The sequence below is a fragment of the Dermacentor variabilis genome, chromosome 5 (genome assembly GCF_050947875.1).
Source record: "Dermacentor variabilis isolate Ectoservices chromosome 5, ASM5094787v1, whole genome shotgun sequence".
Classification (NCBI taxonomy): Eukaryota; Metazoa; Arthropoda; class Arachnida; order Ixodida; family Ixodidae; genus Dermacentor; species Dermacentor variabilis.
The window spans coordinates 65,117,310-65,138,590 of record NC_134572.1 but is presented as its reverse complement, the minus strand read 5'-3'; the positions used below and the strand labels follow the sequence as shown (position 1 = coordinate 65,138,590).

The 21,281-nt window shown below is 50.0% G+C and overlaps 2 protein-coding genes across 4 annotated transcripts in view; both read right to left on the bottom strand.

Moving 5' to 3' along the window:
- Positions 1-21,281, bottom strand: part of LOC142582705 (semaphorin-5A-like) — a 171,615-nt gene that overhangs the window by 34,879 nt on the left and 115,455 nt on the right. For all 3 annotated transcript variants that reach the window (XM_075692668.1, XM_075692667.1, XM_075692669.1), the window contains 2 exons: positions 9,485-9,722; positions 4,962-5,061 (listed from right to left, as the gene is read on the bottom strand). In XM_075692668.1, the coding sequence (XP_075548783.1) occupies positions 4,962-5,061; positions 9,485-9,620 (236 nt within the window). In that variant the 5' untranslated portion in view covers positions 9,621-9,722. The remainder of the gene's footprint in view (positions 1-4,961; positions 5,062-9,484; positions 9,723-21,281) is intronic.
- Positions 1,794-3,526, bottom strand: LOC142582706 (tudor domain-containing protein 5-like). Its single transcript, XM_075692670.1, has one exon. The coding sequence runs from the start codon at positions 3,347-3,349 to the stop codon at positions 2,339-2,341; it is 1,011 nt and encodes a 336-aa protein (XP_075548785.1). The 5' UTR covers positions 3,350-3,526; the 3' UTR covers positions 1,794-2,338.

Sequence of the window (21,281 nt, the reverse complement as noted above, 5' to 3'; positions counted from 1 at the left end):
CCCCAAGAAGACGTCGATGACCACAAGACTGTAAGGGGTTATTTAAGGTCGTCCTGGCCCCCATGTTAATCAGAACTGCTCAAGACTTGGATGAGAGTGACAACAATGTACCAATGAATACAATCTTTTAAACTTTTTTTTTTTTCCATCATCACGATGCCTGGTTTCGTCGTTGTTTCCTAATTCTTGCGGTGAAGACCCACCTCACTCGGTTGAGATCGTATCAATACTGGGGCCTTTCTTTTTAAACCATACAAAATTATTAAACGTAGCCTGTGTAAGATAGCACAATTCTAATTCTTGAATTGCACTGCTAGAAGAGACGGACATCACTTACACAACAAACAGATGTGCATAGTTGAGACTAAGTACCAGTAACCAATTAATTCAGTTTTAACTAGTACTTACTTTATGGCACATATTGCAATTTATTAATTTGCAATACGTGAATATTTTGAAACAGCAGCTTTGGAATAGTTATTCCAAAAGTGTGTGACAAAATATGTTGGCATACCATTTACTTTTGTGCTTCAATGCATAAAACGGTGTTTTGATTACAAACTAAAGGGAGCAAGTGCATTTTTACTGCAAATTTGACGGCATCTGTTTTGAAATGGGTGCCATCCTCAAAATTCCTTCAACGTAGATGCCGCCTTGCAAGCTCACCGGCTATGATTTGTTAATTGCACTATATGCCGTAAAGCAATTAGAAACTTGAGTAAAATTTTGTTATTTTGTTATGTTATGTAAGTTTATTGTGCAAATGATGTCCGCCTTTTCAAGCAATCCAGTACAAGAATCAGAATTTTGCCTACTGCCATAGGAAATGTTTTTTAAATTATGTTTGAAGAATACCTGGGGGTTATTCTGCAAGTGTCCACCTAGTGGACAAGTCTATTTCATCTGCTGCTGTATTTCTGTTGTCTGGGCTGTGGAACACATCAGAGACAGGCACCCCAGCCAATCAGCACTTCAGCAACAGACGAAATGGACGTGTCCATTAGGTGAGCACTTACAGAATAGGCCCGCTGGTATGCGAGTGCTCATGTACACAGATGCAAACTGCCCCACTGTTCTCGTCATGACATGCCTCAATCGGTACAGTTTGACAAGGAAAACATCCCTGCATGCATCACTGCAACTGATTCGGGAACATCTAGCTGGCCTGGTGTTGCATCCACACTCTTGGAGAACAGAAGAGATCAATGCAAGCTCTCGTCCTCCTCTTGTAGAGCATTCTAGTATCAGGAGTTGCATAGGCACAACACGATGCAGCTGGGACTCCGCAGTAATCAAGCCCCTAGCGCCTTTGTTTCTTTTGATGAAGGTTGCATGATAGCTGTCCCTGCACTGCAGACTGAAATGAGCCAAACTAAGCCTAACATAAGTTGTGCAGCACAAAGTCGCTAGGGAAGCACAGTGCCACAGCGCTGAAGGCACTTGCTGATGCAAAATTTGTGACGAGATCTGTATGCACAGGTGAATCTCTAAAGCACACGGAGAGATTTCGCATCACATGCAGAACTATGCTGCACTAGGCAGTGCTGTGCCTTCCTTGTCTACTGAAAATGTGCCAAGTGGTAGACAGAACATTGTTGTAAAGCAGCTTTCACTACTATTTGCTTTAAGGATGGTAACTGACTGGAGGACATGATATGTACTTTGTTTAAATGCTTCCTTAGAATACGTGTGATATTGCAAATGGATTATCTATTTTGTTGCAAGGTCGTTGACAAGGTCAAGGTGGCAACACATAACTTTGTTGCAAGGTGTTAACAAACTGAACATGGCAATGAAAAGGAATGGCTTTTATAGAAGTCAACATTGGATAAGATACAACACATACGGTAAGAAAAAACAGGCAGGCTTTGCAGCATACAGCACATAATAAAATAATGTAAATGTACAATGGGGAAAACAACTGGTGAACACAAAAGTGTGGTGACATTGAGAGTCTTAGTTGCTTAGTTAGGACCTTGAAAAGGAACTGAATTATCCTAGAGCACCTTTAAATTACTTCAGAAGACATAACCAAGACAATACATTACACAAGCACCGTATGACCAAACAAAGTTTAACATAACTGTTGCAAGGTTTTGACAAATTGACATGGCAATGAAAAGGAATGGCTTTTACAGAAGTCAACAATGGGTAAAATGCCACACAACATAAGAAACAACATGCAGTCTTTGCAGCATAGAGTTCATAACAAAATAATGTACAAGTACACTGCACATACATTGCAGGAAAAAAAAAAAAAGGGTGATGCAGACCACTCCCATACATTGGTCGCAGAACTCTATGACCAATGAAGTCTGCATTCTACCAACTGAAGATATTATTCTTCATCGTCAGACGACCCCAGTGGAAGTGCCAGGCATTCCTCAATGAGTACATTACTCGCATAGATGTCATCTGGACCACTTGTTTTGCACATGATAACAGCAGGCATGTCATCTACATAGGTGACGAGTCGGCACATGACTGTCTCGTCCCAGACCAACTCCGCCAACCTAGTACACGCTTCAAGTCCCCATACCCCTCCGTAGGCAGGACGTAGCCGGTATAGCCGTACTGTTATAGCTTGCCGTGGTAGCGTACAGAAGTGCGAGGCGAGCTGGCGCAAGCTGGTGCTTGGTTTCAGGGTTTTTACGCCGCTGTCGACATCCGTGACTTTGATCATGCCGTCCTGATGGACACCCGTTATGACTCCACGGCACCACCTTCCCGCTCCGGAACCAGACGTGTCGACGTGTGGGTAAGCGCACAAGGCGCCAGCAACCAGATCCTGCGCGGCTACCTCCTGCCCGCCAGTTCCCCCCATGCCAGGATGAGAGTAGAACAATTTCATTGCTTTGTGCATCTCTGCCAACTGATCGCTCAAGTTTCCAGCCAAGTTTATGACGATGGCTTCGGGGCTAATTATGTGTCGCACAAGAACTGGGAAGAACTCGTTCTCCAAGGTGTAGGGCAGTGGTTGTATCACGTTGACATCAGCGCACACGGGTCGCGGCGTAGATGGCTCGCCATCCGCGGATGACGGCAGCGAAGGCGTTCTGCCACGGCAAATGACAACTTGACCCTCTTTAACTTGGAAGTTCAACCGGCCAGCTGTCTCCAAGCAAGCATTCAGTACCTCTGTTGAACTCAGTTGGGGCCATTTCAGTTCATTTCGTAGCAGTTCGACGGCTGCCGTCAGCGGCACAGATTCACCGTCGTGTGGAAGTCTGGACTCAAGGTAAAGCCGAACATCGGCATTCCCTCTGTGTTCGGATTCTGACGGGCTGTCTTGGTGCTGGTTGGGCGGCTCGGCGATCGAAGCAAACGTGGCACTGCTATTATTGCTCATCGCAACTTCGCTCACGTTTTGCAGTAGGGCTTAACGTAAGTTGCGATGTCTAATGGTACCACTCGTTCCTGTTACGCCTGTTAATGCAGCAAGCTACGTGCCAGAGCACTAAATCGAGAGAACACCATAAGACACCCTTGATATTCAGGCTTCTGATGATGATAATAATCATCAGCTGTGGCACCAGGTGGCACCGTAAAGATAGGATATACGTTTATTTCCTTCGTGTGGTCCTGTACTGGTACAGTTTCTGCATCTATTTATTCTGTTTTTATCGCATTTATCAGTGCTTGGGATCAACCTTTACGTCTGCCAGCTACAAAGGAAGAACTGCCATACCATCATCATCAACAACGCAAGCAACATACATTGCAGACGACTGCTGCCAGTTGTTTTAAGCAGGGTATGCAAGCTACTCAGCTGAAACTTCGAATACTCTTGCATATTATTGAAGTTATTATTGAATCCCCGAATATCTCCTTCATTTACCGCTCGATACGAAGTGCGTAGTTCCTTGCAATGCCGTTACGGCTATAACATGACGAGGAGTGCTTCATCACGACCCAATGGTTCGCGTGTTTCATCAGCTTGCTTGGACTATGGCACGGTGAAAGACATAGCTGTGGACTATGGGTAGGTATGTATATGGAGAAATTTCTTTCGTGGGATACTAAAGCACAGTAAGTTTTCGACCTTCCCGCGTTGCAAGTTGTGTGTGAACAGCGCATGCGAATAGCTAGGTAGCGCGAGCCACCAGATAGCTGGGAATACAGTCATCCTTGCGTTCTAAGCGTTTTCACTGTTATGTGTGAAACGGGATAAAAAGAAAAGAAAAAAAAAACTCAATGACCTTGTTGACACCGAAAAAGCCCTGGGCACATTTCATGACGTCGTCCGCAACATACACTCTTAAAAAAATGTTGCACCCTTTGGGGTGTATATCTGCCACGCAGCGATAATCGTCATCTGCCTTGAAGCGTTTCCTTTCTTTAACGCTGCGAGCCCGGTACTTTCCAGAAACTGGCAAAAACGAACGGCATGCGCGTTATCAGCATGACATAGCATTCCCGACAGGAAAGGAGCGGGCGCGGCGATTTCAAGAAAGGAAACGCATTAATGCGGATGACGATTATGGTTGTGTGGCAGATATACACCCCAAAGGGTGCAAACTGTTTTTAGAGTGTATGTCGCGGTAGTAGACATCAGACACTTGTTTTATTATTTTTTAAGCCGAGCCAAGTGTGGATGCAGAAATCGTGCGATAATCCCTCAACATTTTGACTAAATGATAATCTCTTTAGGGATGTCTCAACTGGCTAAGCTTTGCACTGCACTACGGAAGTTTCTTTCTTTTCTTTTTTTTAATTGAAAATAGGATGCCTCTTTTCAGTACGCCCCTATGCCCTATGTGCTACGTACACTGCGTGCGCATATATGTCGTGTAACGTATGTTAGTACGCACCTCTCACGTAAATCAGCCCACCTATTCGCTCAACACGTGATGTCAAGAAGCGTAGTTTAGGGACACAAATAGTTGAAATAAACGTCGGCACATGTATTATATGACAGAATGAAATTGATGATGGGTGCTTGCCCACGCGAGCGCTCTTACCGTGCTCCAACAATCAGCTGGTATCTGTGGATGTCGAAGAGAAGCTCTGTGTAGTAGCCTGTGTCCCCGTGCGTGAATCGCAGCATCTTGCCATCTAGGTCTGAAAAGAGAGAGGAAGGGCAGCGATGAGAGGTGGGTTATACGAGCATTTCGCTTAGAACGTTGCAAAGTGATGCTTGCGCGTAGCATTTCATCAGTGAGATCCGTTTACACACGGTTAAAGACTTCGCGCAGGTTGCGCCACATTAAGATTCTGAGTGAGAGAGGACTACTTAAAGGGACTGACAACTGGCCAGACTGTGTCGTGAGACGTTGATGGAAATGAAGTGACCATCATCTATATTGACAGAATCGAGCACGCTGTTAACGATTTAAGTATGAATTATATTTTTTGAATTCGCAAAAGAAAGTATCGAAAACTAGCATGTGGCGCGAATTGGCGGTGAATCTTTGTTACTTCGGGTGTAGTATATAAGATTACCGTGCGTAAGGCGGCTGTTATTAAATAACGCATACTTACTTTTTGCGCTCTATTCTATGCGTATTACGAAGTAAAAAGAAAAAAGAGTACACGCTAACGAGCGGCGCTCGCGTCCCTCATTGCATGGCGGCGCACATGATTGGTAGTGTACGCGCTCGAAATTATGAGCACGCATGCGAAATAAAATCTTTTGTTCCACCTCGCTCAGGTCTTCGAGAGGCGACATATGCTTCGGAAATCAAAAGCGCACGCGTGGCTACAGGGCAACACGCTGAACTACGCATCGCGCGTAAATGCTTTGTCTGATATATGATAACAGCGATGTCCGCAACTCGACTCCTATACTTTTCTATCCGCGGAAACCTCGTTTGGCTGTGCGCGCACCGAACCGCGCACCAGGACTCGCTTCAAAACTTCTTCCTAAATACACGATGGACCCACCGCGTTCTGCAGCGAACTTCTCCCGTCAACTAACTCATAGAGCCACTCACACCAGCGTCTGGCATGCGTCGTCTTAACCGCGAAATCGTTCTCCAAGTCCAGCGGCTCAAGCCGTATCATGATTCTGCGGTCTCATATGCAGACTAAGTCGCCAGGATGGTTCCTCTTTCCAATGGGACCATTGTAATGAAGAATGCGTGGACTTATGCAGCAGGATTGCCAACAGCGATCGCGTGCCGCAGAGGCTCGAGTTTTGCGACTGTGCTCGGTGAAACGCTCTACCCGTCATCAGTCCTTCGTCGAATAAACCTAAATAATAATAATAATAATAATAATAATAATAATAATAATAATAATAATAATAATAATAATAATAATAATAATAATGGTGATGTGAGTAATTGACCTAGATAAACGTATTCCTGCACAGTACTATGGGGCTGACTGGCGATCATGAATTGTTGTTCCCTTGACAGGCTATTGAACATTACTTTTGTCTTCTGTATATTATTCTTCAACCCTGCTACACTTTCTCGGTTAAGGTTCTCAGTTGTTTGTTGCAATTCGACCCAGTGTTGCTGAACAGGACAATGTTATCTACAAACCGAAGGTTGCTGAGGTATTCGCCACTGATCCTCAGACCTGAGCCTTCCCAGTCTAACAGCTTGAATACTTCTGAGCATGCAGTGAATAGCATTGGAGAGATTTTGTCTCCTTGTTTGGCCCCTTTCTTGATTGATTTTCTACTTGCGGAGAACCAAATTATTATTGTCGTCTGCCTCCCACCAATGCCGGCGTATATATAATCGCCGTCGCGCTCACCTATCTCTTTTTCAAGTATGCTCCCACTGAAAACGACCACATCCTCACTTCAGATCGAAAAATTCTGATTGAAGAAAAAAATGTTATCTGCACGGGCGATCATGAATTCTAAAACGCCATGGAACAAAAATGTTACACGGCGTTTCTCGCGCTGCCATTGCACGATTCGACACTCAGTCCGGCAAGCTTTCCACTGCATAAGAAAAAGAAAAGAAAAATGGGTACCATAGCAATTGATTGTCAGTCCCTTTTATTACTTTTACTTTACTACTTACAATTCTTCATCACTGTGCAACTCGCTGCCACTTGTGCAGAGCTTTCTTTCATCCGCGAACGCGAAATACGTGGTGTCGTCGGCTTTTGTATATCTCGCACCAACTCGCCGCGGTACTGGTTTAGTGCGTGACTGTGTCGTTCTGCTACTGAATATATTACATAATACTATATGCTACTATACTGTGGCTACAGCTATCTCACGAAAAGATATGCCGTTTTTGGTTGCACCATAGTCTGCATGCAGCTATGTTCTTGTTATGTACGTAGTCCCAATAACAAGAACGTAGCCACATGCAGACTTAACGGTTTTTCTTCGCATCCAACACGGTGGACGCCACTACGCTTTGTATACGAGTTTGACAGCTATAACAGAACGTGTGCAATGAGCTTGACAGCAACGGCAACATATTCAAAGGCTCGGTAGGCAAGCGAGTGGATCTGGTGTTATGCACGCATTTAGAAAAAAAAAAACAAAAACAGAGGAACACAAAAAGGTAACGCATGGAAAGCTCGTTCCCGTTTTGGTGTGCGCCATGCTCTGCGATTTGCGCACGTAGCCCCGGCGGTTAAAGTAACGCAGGACTTGTACGCTTGCGCGCCCGCGCGGTGACGTCCGACGCATACCAACGACTCCAAATCGCCGCGTTTCGTTGTGACCTGCGGTTAGGGATTAAACAATGGGCTCAGATTCACCGACGTCAACTGACAGAGCAGCGCGCTTGCACGGCGGTTTGCCGGACGAATTTCGTTCACGATCGCGTCGTTAAGCCACGGTGACCCGGAAGAATTGAGTCGCCCAACCGAAACAAGAGCAGCGGGAGAGACGTACCGTATAAGGTTGCAGGTTAGGCATGCTTCGGAAGCTTCGCGCCTCCGCCGTATGGTACGCACACTATCTTTCCTTCCTAGATGGTACGCACCGCGCAGCACAGCACAGATCGCGAAAGACTTCCGGTTTCACCTTCGGGAACAGCTGGCTAAATTTAGCGGTTAACTAGGGAAATACAAGTTTCGGGAGCTTGTAAATACACGCATAGGTCCCTCCAGCAGGCAGTAATCTTGCTACGCTTTTAAAACACTTGTCAGATAAATTTTGCCCCGGAAGGCACGTGAAAGCTACATAAACGAGCTCAAGTCATGCGTGCCGGCACACCACATTTTTCACCCTGGAGGAAGCGAGAAGGGCGATCTGCGGTCGGTATTTGATGTATAAATGGCGGTTAGTGAGTTGTTTATTTGTGTGTTGTGGAGGTGGGGGGGGGGGGGGTGTATTGCTCCACGTGTATGCACAAGTACGGCCTCTGTTGAAGCCAGCGGGACTACGACGAGGGCGATTATTTGCACTCCCATTTCATTGTTGAACGGCGCGTCGCGGGGGTAGAGATGCGGCCGCGTGCGTTTTTCGCACGCCCTTCAGCCTCCGCTCCCGCATTTAATTAGAGGGATCGCGTCGTTATATACTGCGCGCGCGGGGCCGCCCGTTCGCTCGCATAAGTGAAACGCCGGCCGTCGTGCATAATGCGCGAGCTGAGCGCGTTTTAACGGCCATATAGCACCACCTCGGGAACAACGGACACGCGCGATCCCCGGTGGTGGTCCTCGAACTTGCCCAGCGCCCGCGACAGGGCAGTCAAGGCGGAACGAAAGCGTAGATGTTCTTTAGCACGTGTCCAGCATACTTCAAGTGGACACTGAATGGAAGTACTAAACAAGCAGAGCATTCTTCCTTAAACCCTCTCTCTCTCTCTTCTCTCTCTCTCTCTCTCTCTCTCTCTCTCTCTCTCTCACACCTTTTTTTCTTTCTGTTTATTTCGGTGAGAGGCTGGTTATTGTGAGAGAATGTGAAGGCCGAACTTCCATTTATGTTGCTTTCGCGCCGAAACGTCATCGCAGGTATACGTCAATGTCACGTCATGGCTTTCGACAGATTTTCTCGTATTTGGGCCGTGTTTTTATCGCTGTAAAAGTCGCCGAAACTTGCCGAGCCCAGTCTTCGGCTACCTTATACTATAATGCGGCACATCTTCACTGAAAAATCAGCTAGGCCAAAGCAGACGGCGTCAAAATTCACGGCGCCTCGCCGCCTGTTTTGCGTCTTTACTGGTATTCCGTGCCTCCTAGCTGTGACGTTAAGAGTGGTTTTTCTTTTTTTCGCATTGCCACAAAGGTGATTTACAATACACGTGAACTTATTTATCTCTCTGGTGTTCTATAACGCCCGGGCGGAAGGTTGCCCTTGTCATCCATGGAGGTCTTTGGTTACATACATTTCGGTTACGCGTATGTGGCGCTGGACTGGCTTCCTCTGCGTTTCACCCACAGATTTCCTTCCCGCGTTAAAACATTGCTTTGTCAAATGGAGCATGTATAAGATGTATGGGTCAAAGCTCCCGCGGCAGCATTATCTCTTTCGCGTGGGCTCACAATAAGCACTGCATGACGCGGTCTTTTTTTTTCTGTGATCCTCCAGACAGTTGAATGGAGATAATGCATATACACTTGCCTTTCTCCCGAATGGTGATGTGCGCCGAGACGGCCAGGAATGTGACGCATAGTATCGACGCTCTGAACAGCCTGAGAAGCGCATGTCTGGGGAGCCGCTGGGACGCTGGCTCTTCCGTTCGCAGGACTAGGCTCATGGTGTCCCGGGTGACGTCACTGTACCGTCCGGACCGAGTGGCGAAATCTCGACCAGCTCCCGCCGAGCGTTCTCCCTGCCGTCGCCATCTTGACCTGTAACCCTGCAAGAACAACAGCAGGAGGGAGAGGCAGCTTTAGCATTTCGAACGACACAGGAAAGCTTATAGTTCGCAAAAACGTGTTCGTACACCGTCCGTCACTGTCAATCGGGAAGATCAACTTTATAGACTTCCTAAAGTGTGACTTGCATACCTATACAATGAACCATCGCTTTCGTGCATTACTCCAAGTCCTTGCGTGTGCAGTTTGTTTCAAGCGATACCTTATGCAGAGCTATGCGGTTTCGACTAATGCACATGGGTTCAGCCTCAGTCTGAGAGCTACGGCGTACAGATTACGGGAAAACCATGGTCATCCCTTCGCGCTGTAGCACGCAGTATGCTCGCCTGTTCGGTGGGCGGCACTCATTCAACGTATATACCTGCAGTTTCCGCAACGCGCCGACGAAAAATTGGCACAACTGCAGCTGCTTCGACTTCAAGCTGTCACGCCGTTGAACCATAAACGCCGCTGGTGCGCCACAGGTACTTTTTTCCCCTCGCCGGAGTATCGCGCCAAACACGGCCGGAGAGCTTTGTATACGCTATGCATACGCGTCCGATACTCGAGCCACAGCTCATTCACACGGAAGTGCGCGCAGGAGCGGGAAAATGTGGTGTGTGTGTGTGTGTGTGTGTGTGTGTGTGTGTGTGTGTGTGTGTGTGTGTGTGTGTGTGTGTGTGTGTGTGTGTGTGTGTGTGTGTGTGTGTGTGTGTGTGTGTGTGTGTGTGTGTGTGTGTCGCTGCAGCCATAGCCTCCTATAGAGGCTATGCTGCAGCTGAACAATCGTCCGTGCGTGAAAGCAGGAGCCCGCAAGCGGCAGAGAGAGAGAGAGAGAGAGAGAGCCGCTGTGGGAAATCGCGAGCTGCAGCGTCGCTCCGGTCGACATGCGAAGTGTCATTTATTGGTGCGCGCTGATGTATTGGTCGTAATGGCGCGGCCGTCGTAAATGTAAACGCTGCCAAAAACACAGGGGCCCTGTACCGTACATAGTCCGCGCGGCAACAGAAGCCGCCGCCGGTCGGTGCCTCGCCGCGCGTTATTGCATGCAGCAGCCGGGGTCTGCGTTGGCTTCGCCGCACTCTCCTCATACTCTCGGCCTTTTCCATCAACGTCAAAGAGGTCGCGATGGCAGTGGGTGACGTACGCGTATGCATCCGGAAAGGGCCTGCCGCGGCAGGTGCGCTGCCCGAAGTGCTTATATAAGCGCCTACGTAAGCCTTCTGTTATAGGACTGTGCCGGTGACGCCGTGTCCTTCGATCGCTACAAAATGCCACAAGACAGAAAGAAATAAAGAGAGAGCTGGGGCTCGTGATGTTAAACCGAAGTATAATAGGTGAAGCTCCCGAGTACGGCGTCGCAACTATCGGCGTCAAATGAAACGCGAACAGAGGCGTGCGTGACCGAAGCATAGCTGAAGGTATATGCAGTGCGCGCCGTCCAATCGTCACCAGCGACAGGCGCGCGCATCCATTTTGACAGCACTGCGCGATGTTGATCCTCATGTATACAGAGATAGTTTCATGTCTGTCTTCAGCTATGCTTTGGCCACGCGCTCCGCTGTTCGCGCTTCATTTGACGCCGATAGTATACGTCGCATTAATTTGAGTGCACGCGTATACCAAGGCTCGATCGTGCGGTAATTCAGATATGTGCCAGTGATGACCCAACCCACGTTACGAGCTTTGATAGGGAAGTACAGTGTGAGAGACGCGACATGGTGGGCGGGCTTCGAGAAGAAAACAGCCAACGAATGTGCGAGCCGCGAGGCTAGGTATGGGCGGAGGAAAGCTACATGCGGGGGTTACTTGCTGCAGGTCATACGACTGGCAGAATTTCACAGGACACGCAGGCAGCACTTGCCTATAGTTGCCATATACTGCGCTCAGTATGAATCCAACCGAACTCGCACGGAAGTACGGAAGTGCAGTTGTTGACATTGTCAAATTCCGTCACGTTGACAGAGAGGCCTTTTAATCAGCAGCACATGTGTGCCAATGAGCGATGACAAGATGTTTTTGACAATATACGGCGGAACCCTGGCTTTCCGTCGTGTTGCCAAAATTTCGCTCAGCTCCACGTTTGGCAACGAGATACAAATTGACGCGCGAATGAGAAACGGTCCACGACTGGTCATTTCCAGTTCGAGTGTTCTCGACATGATTGCGCTGTGCGCCAAGCGTATACGATGTGTAAGCGCCGTTCTATGTGTACGGCGTGAAATGAATATGGCGAGAAGGCTAACTATACGTATATGCGCGCACATGCATCTAATCGCTGACCAAAATACTGCGACATTCCAACGGAAGAGCATATCCAACGATTCCTGCTCCATTCCCACGCGTTGCGCACGAATCAGACCTGCAGAACGCGCGCACAGAAACTTGGTCGACGACGGCGTCGACAGGAACGGTCGACCCGAACGACGCCAGCGCGCTTTTGGCTCGTGCGACACCGATACGAGCGGCCGCTAGCGCCGTCTTCGATTGCACACTTCTGCCCCATTTCTTTTCCTAGCTAAAGCGGCTTCTATAGTGGAGAGCCGCTGACGCGAGCGCGGAATTAAGCCACAACGCCGCGCATTTGCGACGAAAGCGCGTCGTTCGTCGCTAAAACCTGCTCGCGCCTCGAACAAAGTTGTATGCCACCTAACCAAACGCGCGGGAAGAGTGGGTCATTCCGCGGCGGGGTGCCGGACCCGAGCTATTTATACGCGGAGCGCCCCGCGGTTTCGAGAAATATATACCTTGGACCCGTATTTCGGATCGCCGTGTAGCGGTAATTTTGGCTGCCCCATCGCACACTGGCCAGATGACCATTGCGGCTGTTTCAGCTTCTCACAAGTGCTGCCGATCACCAGCCGCTTGCGCTATATACGACCGAAATGAGACGACACTCTGAGCAGTAACAGATGCAAGTTCGTTTAGTGGCGTGCTTGAACTTGATAAGCGCGTGGGTTCGTACACCTACTTGAGATCCTCGAAAATCCCGCGAAATTGGTAAAAGGGATTGAAGAGCTCTTAAAACTCATCGAAAATAAGTGTGCTCCTTGAATTCCTTGAAAACTGGAGTTGGAGGCGAACTTTGAAGATTCAAAGTAACAAACTCCGCGTACAGGCTAGAGTCCTAGATCATCAAGCAACCAAACCGTGCAACTGTTTTGTTGTTTTGCTATAGTGGTTCACACTAGTCATGGCTCCATTTTCGACCCCTATAGGCTCTCGAAATGCCTGGCGGAAAGTATGCTTCAGCCATTTGGCATTAGCACGACGTGAATCTTCGGCTGTAGTCGGACACTACTAACCATCGTGCCAGAAGGCAAATGACATCTTTACAACGGGAAAGTCAACTTAGAAACGTGACCCGAAGAGCTTCAAGCGTGTGTTCAACTCAGCAGCGCACCTAAGAATGACATTCACTATTTACAGTGTATTCGTACAAATAATGTTTGTTTTCCGCTCCTTGAATTTTGGCCTTCGGCATCCTTAAGATTCTCGAGTTGTCCAAGTCAAATGTTCTGTGCGAACCGTGTAAGCGAATCCTTGCCCGAATTCATGGCAGCGCTGGTACGCGTATTTCATGGGCCTTCGCCAGCGTGTATGCCATACTCACGCAGGGAATGCCTGGTTGTAGTGTACCTGCGCAGAGCGTGGATACTCTTGCCTCGAGATAAACGATGGCTGGTGGGCCCCCTGAGCACGCCTCCTACAATATCTCCACTCGCCAGGCTGTGTGGTCCGGCGCTGCTGTCAGTATGGAAAGCCTGAGCGCACGGTGCCTATTTGCGCGATATTGGCAGCCCCGTTCCGACGACGCTTATAGAAGACTCGAAAGTCTGATCGCCAATGCTGCTTCTGCAAAGAGCGTAAATCGCCGTCTGTGAAGACGGCATCTTGCCTTGTGAAAGAGCTCGTCTTTTGTTTGCGCCATTTCCTCATAGCGGCGCATCTCTTGCAGTCTTGCGGCAATAAGCAGTTTTAATTCGGTTGCCATGCAGCCCCCACGAAGATGATCGTAATATACACGGGAGATCAGGCCAGCAAAACTGCAAGCGAGCTTCTTTGCGAGGCAAGACGCCATAGCGTTCGCTTTGTTGCCACATCAGCAGATTTTTTTGTTAGATCTAGCAGATTGTTCGCTTCTCCAGCGGCAACACTTTGCCTTTAGCGGATACGAGACTCTCTCTCTCTCTTCTTAAAATTCCTTTCATGGATTTTTTAATGTTGCTTAGTACATATCCCTAGAGGTGGGCATCATTCCACTGCCCAACAAGCTGGCTATATAAGCTGGGTCAGAGGTATCGCAACCGTTTTTGCCTGGCTGAATAGGCATAAGATAGGCTGTTTGGGCACGTATTTCTATGAGTATTTGTGACCGTCCCAACAGTATATGCTGACGCTTACTCGTTGCTGAGTCGGTCGGCAGCTAAAGTGGCCGTGTAATAGATGCGCAGTGTTCTGTGAGGAAACCAACTCCTCTTGTAGGGGAGAAGGAATTATATAAACGTTCTCTCTGTGAAGGCTGTCATGCACTTGCGTCTGGTGTTGTTGGTGATATGTGCAGGCGATGAGTAATCACACCAGTTGACTACACTGGGGCTCTCTGGGTTCGCACACTGTACTCGTTTATTGAAATACCCGTGTTAGCTGTAATCCAAATTTTTGTAGCGGAGCGCTTGTCTTTGATAACGTGAGGAACGAAGTATTTCTGCATTTATTGGTGACAATAACGCGATTGTGGACTAGGGGAACAACTGTGGCTCACGCTGGTTTTGCCATCTTATCTGTTTCCTCCCTGTTTGGTCTCTCGCCCTCTCACTCCTTTCAGGAGACACTCTCACGAACTTCCACGCCCAACGTGTTTACACCGGTAGGACGCCATCGTTCTAGTACAAAGCTATCTGCAACGACCTGCCCCTCCAATTAGATTCTATGTGCCTCTGTATCGCCCGTATCGCGGAGTCGACAAAACACCCGTTCTACGAGTTGTCAGAGGACAATGAAAGCTGGCGTGGCCTCCCTCTGAACGTGCTGCCAGAGCGCGCACCAACAATGATCCAGCATTCATTAGTGCGACGAGCTGTTCTCGGACATGGTTACAACAGCCACGGCTTGACCACGATGGCCGCGTGACCATGACCGCGACGACAGCGGCTATGACGTGCGCCATGTGGCTGAAGAGTCTCGGTGGATACAATGATAGCGCTGTCGCAGAACCTACTTAATGAGCAACAGTAACCCGGAGAGAGAGAGAGAGGGAGAGAGAGAGAGAGAGAGAGAGGGGGGGAGATCTCCGCGCTGCTTGTGCGGGCTCTCGTTCCGTTGTCCGCGAACATACATATAAAGAGCGTGGCGCCGTCTGCGGGCGGCGCGCGCTCTCGTGAGGATGAGCGCGCACGCGCCCTATCGCGTGCTCGGCGCGTCCCAGTTCTCGCCGAGCGACAGTTGCCGGCGCCCCGTTGGAAAGCGGAGCGCGCGTCTTCCTCGCGCGGTCTCAGCATGGCGAGACAGGGGACTCCAGCGGAGGTCGGTTCCATTACCGGGTCGCCGTTTAGCGTGATGGATCACCGCCACTCAACATCAGAACCGCGGCCTCCGACCGCCCGTCTGCTCTTGTATACCGCAGCTCCGCGCACTGCCAGGCTTCCGGCGAGACTTGGGCGCCCGAGACAAAGGGGAGAAGGGCGAGCGAGCCGGCCGTCAATGCGGAAGCCACGTCGCGCCACGCATACGTCCGCCTGTCATTAGCGGAGATAGAGTATACGCACGCTGCCGCAGCAGCGCCGTGCACTCCGAGGGACCCGCCATTGTTCTGCCAGCATATATCCGTTGCGCGGGCTGCTGCTGCTGCTTCCATCTGGGGGCCCTCCTTCTGACGATGCAGATGCATGCGAGGAGGAGGATAAGCCCATTGGGCGCGCGGAAAAACCAGCGCCCCTTCTCGGACCACGGTTGGCTCGCTGGCTTGCTGGCTTGCTTGCTTGCTATTGAGGAAGGCAAGCGGCAGGCCGAATACACGGGAGCGCCCTGTAACATCAGCGCACTTTCCGTCTCCCCTCCGCGTCCTTCGCTTTTTTTTTTTCCGCCGTTAGGCGATGGCCCCGTTATATCCGTGTACGAAAGAAAAATAAAGTGAGCGCCGTGGGCTCTATACGAAGGTATTACGCTGTTGTATCGGGGGTTCGTGTCAGGGAAAGATAAAAGCAGAGCGGCGCATGCACGTGTAAGCCTGCATGCATTATAGTTGACCTAAGCTTTATACATGTGTGTCTGCGTGTGTGAGATAGGGGTGGAAGAAAAGAAAGAATGATACATAGACAATGAGCGTTTGGCTTGGATGTAGCCTGGTGGCCATTCCGTACCGGCGTGCATGATGCGATAGATTCATACGTGAGCAGATAGAAAAATAATAATAATAATAATAAAGACCGTTATTTCATTCCAGGCAATCCGGCTGACCGAAATCAGCCATTGTATTTCTCTAGGAACGACAATCGTGTATTAAGTATTGTATAGGCGGTGCGGACCGAGCAGCGGGCAAGGGCGCCAAAATGACCGAAAATAACGGCCTTCACTCGATCACCATTGCAGGGTGTTCTACTGAGCACAGTGGGTGGCCCCGTATTTCCGACGTTATTTATTTTTTTTCTCGTCATTTTTGCTGCTGTAGCACTCTGCACAATAGCCACGATACGTGAGTCAATGTGATAGAAGCACAATATCCAAATTATAGCCGGATGTTACGACAATATCAAAGCACAACGCTCCTGGATAGATCAAACGGCCGGCTGACGCGGTGCCGACATTTGAGCGGTGACGGGACATTACGCACAAAGAGCCCCAAACAACGGCGGGAACGGAACTGCTCTCCGCAAGATCATCGCAAATACGGACAACGCTTTCCGCCTCGTTCGCAGAATCGCAAACCGGCATCGAGGCATGAAGGAAAACAATCTCTTTAGGCTGATCAATGCCTTGGTACTCTGCCACCTCACGTACACGATTTATATGCACTACTGGCTCAGAGCAGAGCGAGACAAGCTCAACGTTCTCATCCGCAAAGTAGTCAAGAGGGCTCTTGGGTTATCCATCAGGACCCATACCGAGGATCTCTTGAAGCTGGGGTATACATAACACCGCCGAGGAGATTGCCGAAGCCCAACAACGCGCGCAACTCAGTCGCCTGACCACCACAGCGGCAGGTAAACGCATCCTCGAAGAGCTGGGTTGCCACCCTGCGGAATTCCCGATGGTCAGTACCCCGATCCCTAGATGCATTCGAGACAAGTTCGTAGTGGCCCCTGTGCCCCGAAACGTCCATCCCGTCCACAACGGGGGCAGACGCAAGGCCAGAACGGCAGCCATCCTTAAACAGATCAAGCAACACGACATTAGAGCAAGCTTCGTCGACGCCGCGGAGTACAGTGACGGGAAAACCTATGCCGTCGTTGTGGTCGACTCGAGCGGAAAGATTTCGATTAGCACCTCGATTCGCACTTCAGGCCCCGGAGTCGCCGAGCAAGTCGCCATCGCCCTCGCCCTGCTAGACAGTCGTGGGTCCGAAATCTATAGTGATTCCAAAACGGCAGTTAGGGCTTTTCAGAAGGGTTGCATCGCCAAGGAAGCTGTTCGTCTTCTTAGCGGCTCGAGTTTACATGCTCTCACAAACCATTCAATTCACTGGTTTCCCGCTCACGTAGGATCGGTCGAGGGTGCTCCCCCAATCTCAATGAGTCTGCTCACGAGGCTGCGCGTGACCTCACCGACCGCGCTTCCTCTATAAGGAACACTGGCTCCCCTCCTCTCTATACGGTCACAGGGACGCTCCCGCTACTCACAACGAGATTATTAAATATTTCTACATGTCCAGAAGGGTATTTCCACCCCCTCACACCAAGTTGAATAGGGCGCAAGCCGTGTCGCTTAAGCTTCTACAGACCAGCACATATCCGTGTCTGTCCGCTCTCCACGAGGCTTATACCCCGACGTGTATCGCTACGACGCCTGCCCGTCCTGCGGCCAGACCTCCACTCTACCTCACATGCTCTGGGAGTGCGGGTGGACATACCCCAAGTTCATCAAGCAGGAGTGGGACTCGCTTCTGCGTAGCCCCGCTCTAAAGAAGCAAATCCTGGCCGTCCGGCGTGCCCGCAACCGGGCCGGTGGGCTAGACCTGCCGGTCCCGACGTGGGACTATAGCCTGTTGCGCGACGAGTTCGCGTCCTCGCCGGACCTGCAATAAAGTTTATTCACTCACTCACTCACTCCAAACACGTGGAAGAGCTGAAGCCAGGGGTGCGGGGTTTTTGGAGTCTGGGCGTCCATGGGCAAGGTTAGCTATCCGCGCGCTCACTGTGGAATCAGGAGCTGTCACCTCTGCGCTGCGCGTGGATTCCTAAGGCTGCTATGCCCGACGGATCTAATGACCCGTCGGGCGTAACATAACTATAATGTAACATAACATAACTAAGATAACATAACTAACATAACATAACATAACTAACATAACGTAACATAACTATAATGCGATGACCACGCGGCTTTGTTGTGTATCCCTTCTTTCGTGACCTTCCGTTGGCTGCGCAGGCTGTTTAGTATGGTTGGAAGCGGCGCGTTCTTGTCGATTGCCGATCGAAATGAGACCACAAGCGCATGAAAGACACTTTAGGCCTCGCCAAGTATATATCATGTACGGGTAGATATTCCGGCTGGATGTGTTGGCGCATTGCATGGAGATAGTGTATTGCGTTACGAGTCTATCAGTGTTGCGACCGCCGTTCGCTTCGCGCTAAACTTCATGTGCCCGAGCAAGTGCTCTTAATTTGAATCTTCATTCCAGGAAGAAGTGGCTTGGAGAACAGGAGTCCCGTTCCTTAGTTTTTCTTTCTTTTGCGACTGTGCGTTCTGGCTGCGCAGATGCGCTCACTAACGAGTCAAACCAGTGAAGACGCAACTGACGCTGGGACCGATAGACGCTTGGTTATAATGCGAGTCCCAGTTGTTTTCAAGCACTAAACACGCGTCGCAACTGCGTTGAACTATACGTTTGTCAAATCTCGCAGATTATCGGGAAAAAAAAAACAGAAAGAACAGAGAAAGACAACGAGAAACAATCGCCAAAGTTAGCCCGTATCCGTCAACGGGGCAGGCAATGCACCACTCGCCTAAGAAACCTCGACTTAGAGCGGTCGCACGGACTCTGGTTTCACTGGGCCCCGGCCGCGATGAACTTCGACAGCGCCTTCGACTCGGCCATCGACCATGTCACGCTGAATGCACCGTTTCTCCGGAGATCACCAAGGCTAAGCAACATTCGGGACAACGTCTTGGCCTAGTCGCGCTATTTGCTAGAGCAACACGTTTACGGATGAAAGGGCCAACGTTTTTCAATGCTCACGTTCCATTCCTTTCCGTTCGTATTTTTAATGGTAACCATGGCCGCCTTCCTTTAAAAAGGCAGTCATGCAGTCGTGCACAGGGATGTTACGAGTCATTTCTGGGAAGGCAGACAATCTAAAAAAAAAAAAAAAAGAAAAACGCAGAACACTAAATCGAAAGCAAAAGTACAGCTGGGCGGGCGAGTTAGTACAGATTCAAAGACGTTTTGGGCAGCGAGACAACGCGAGGACAAAGGAGAAGGTAAGAAACAGAACATGTGCTTCACTCACAACTGCATTCTTAGAAACTGAAAACCAAACGGCCGTGTACAAAGAAAACAGGCAAGGGCAAACGCAGAAGTTGACCTTCTTCCGCGGACATGTATATATAGTTGAGGGGCCGAATTCGCAAAGCTTTTCCTTCGTAATTCGCCGGTCGCCTTCGCCGATGTCTCCAACATGACGAGTGGCCGGCATCTGCTCTGAACAGTTCTAGCGCAATATAACATTTCTGTGAACACGGACCAGGTGTGCGCCTCGAGTGACACTGTATATATGGTCGCGGCGCCGGCCTATACTGTAGGAGGCGTCTATCCCGTCTCAAGCTTCCATCGTCGTTTGTAAGCTTCCATTCGTTCCTTCTGGCCTATGCCCCGTCCCTTCGTAGCCGCAGCCATGCGATCGGGAGAACGTACTCGCGCGGCTGCATGCGTGGCTCGGCCCGTACAACTCATGGCGCGAACCGGGAAGAGGCGGCCAGATGAAAACGTCCACCCACATTCGGCCTGCGCTCCTCGTGTCAGCCTGGCCCACGCGGACCCATTCCGGCCGAGCGGCAAGCGCCGTTGCCGGTATAACGGAGGCGGCTCGGCGTCAAACGAGGCTGTCTCGGAAAGGAAACAAGTAGTGGCACCGGTGAAAAGAACTGCATGTATATATATATGAGCAAAAAAAAATGGGGGGGGGAGGGAGGGGAAGGGGTGATACTGCCACAGAGCCGGTACAAACGGTTGCGTGTGTACTGCCAGTTGCGTGCTCGCGTGGGGCGACGCGAAAAGCGCACCGGCGCTAAAGCCCCTGAATCTCCCAAAGTAGCGCCATTCGCTTCCCTCCTCCTCCGCTCGGCGCGGCCTCGACGGTGGCGCCGCCGGTGGTGGGCCTACCGTAGCAGACGACGGCTAACACGCTACGGGAGGAAATTCGCAGAAAAGTTCGTTCGAGCCCTGAGGAGCAGTTTTTTCAATCGAGATCTTTCTTCGTCAGTCGGTAACTGGCCTTTAGAATTTCGTGTTGGAATTGCGGAAGAAATAGAGAAAAGGACCATTATTCAAGGCGTATTTAAGGCGTAAAGCGCGCGACGTTGAGAGTTCGTGTTGCTGAAACACGACGCAAGCTCGCGGTGTACTCAAACACGCGCGTAATTGCCAAAGTTTCAGGTGTTCACAGCGTGAAAGTATGTGTACGTGGTTTCGTAGGTTCATTTACGCACCTGCAGGATACTTTTGCTCGGCCGGTGCGTGAGAGATTGCTGACCGCCCACAGCCGGAATGGCTGTGTGCGGCTGTGTGAACAAGTACTGCTCTAGGAGGGCACATGTAATAGCTAACGGAGGCCTCTGAAGAGCACGTGACATTACAATAATGCAGGCGTCGCAGGGAGTGTTCACATGCAAAATTGGCTGTCCGCGATCTTATACCCCCTTGGCATGCACAGGCTACGGCGAGCCCCATCCAGCCCTGCTTCTAGCTTTGGTGTTCCCGTTGCCACTTTGGTGTCCTGGAGGCGCCGTCAGTAATACGAAAGAATGACAAGGTGTTGGCTGTCCGCGATCTTATACCCCCTTGGCATGCACAGGCTACGGCGAGCCCCATCCAGCCCTGCTTCTAGCTTTGGTGTTCCCGTTGCCGCATTGGTGCCCTGGAGGCGCCGTCAATAATACGAAAGAATGGCAAAGTGTTACAACTAGTAAATAAAATTTATTGAAGAAATACAATCGCGCGCCAAGGCACCAACAGCGCTAGCGCGCCCGCGCGAGTATTATGAAACGCCATCGAGGAATTTACCGGCCCACGTACGACTCTACGATCAAAGTGCACGTTAAACATCCCCAGGCGAGCTAGATAAAGTTATCCGGAGCCATCCACTACGACCTGCATCCTAGCTTAATCGCTTCGGAACGTTAAA

Bases quoted from the DNA above. Each gene is read 5' to 3' on its own strand.
- LOC142582706 (XM_075692670.1), bottom strand. From the start codon at position 3,349: ATGAGCAATAATAGCAGTGCCACGTTTGCTTCGATCGCCGAGCCGCCC.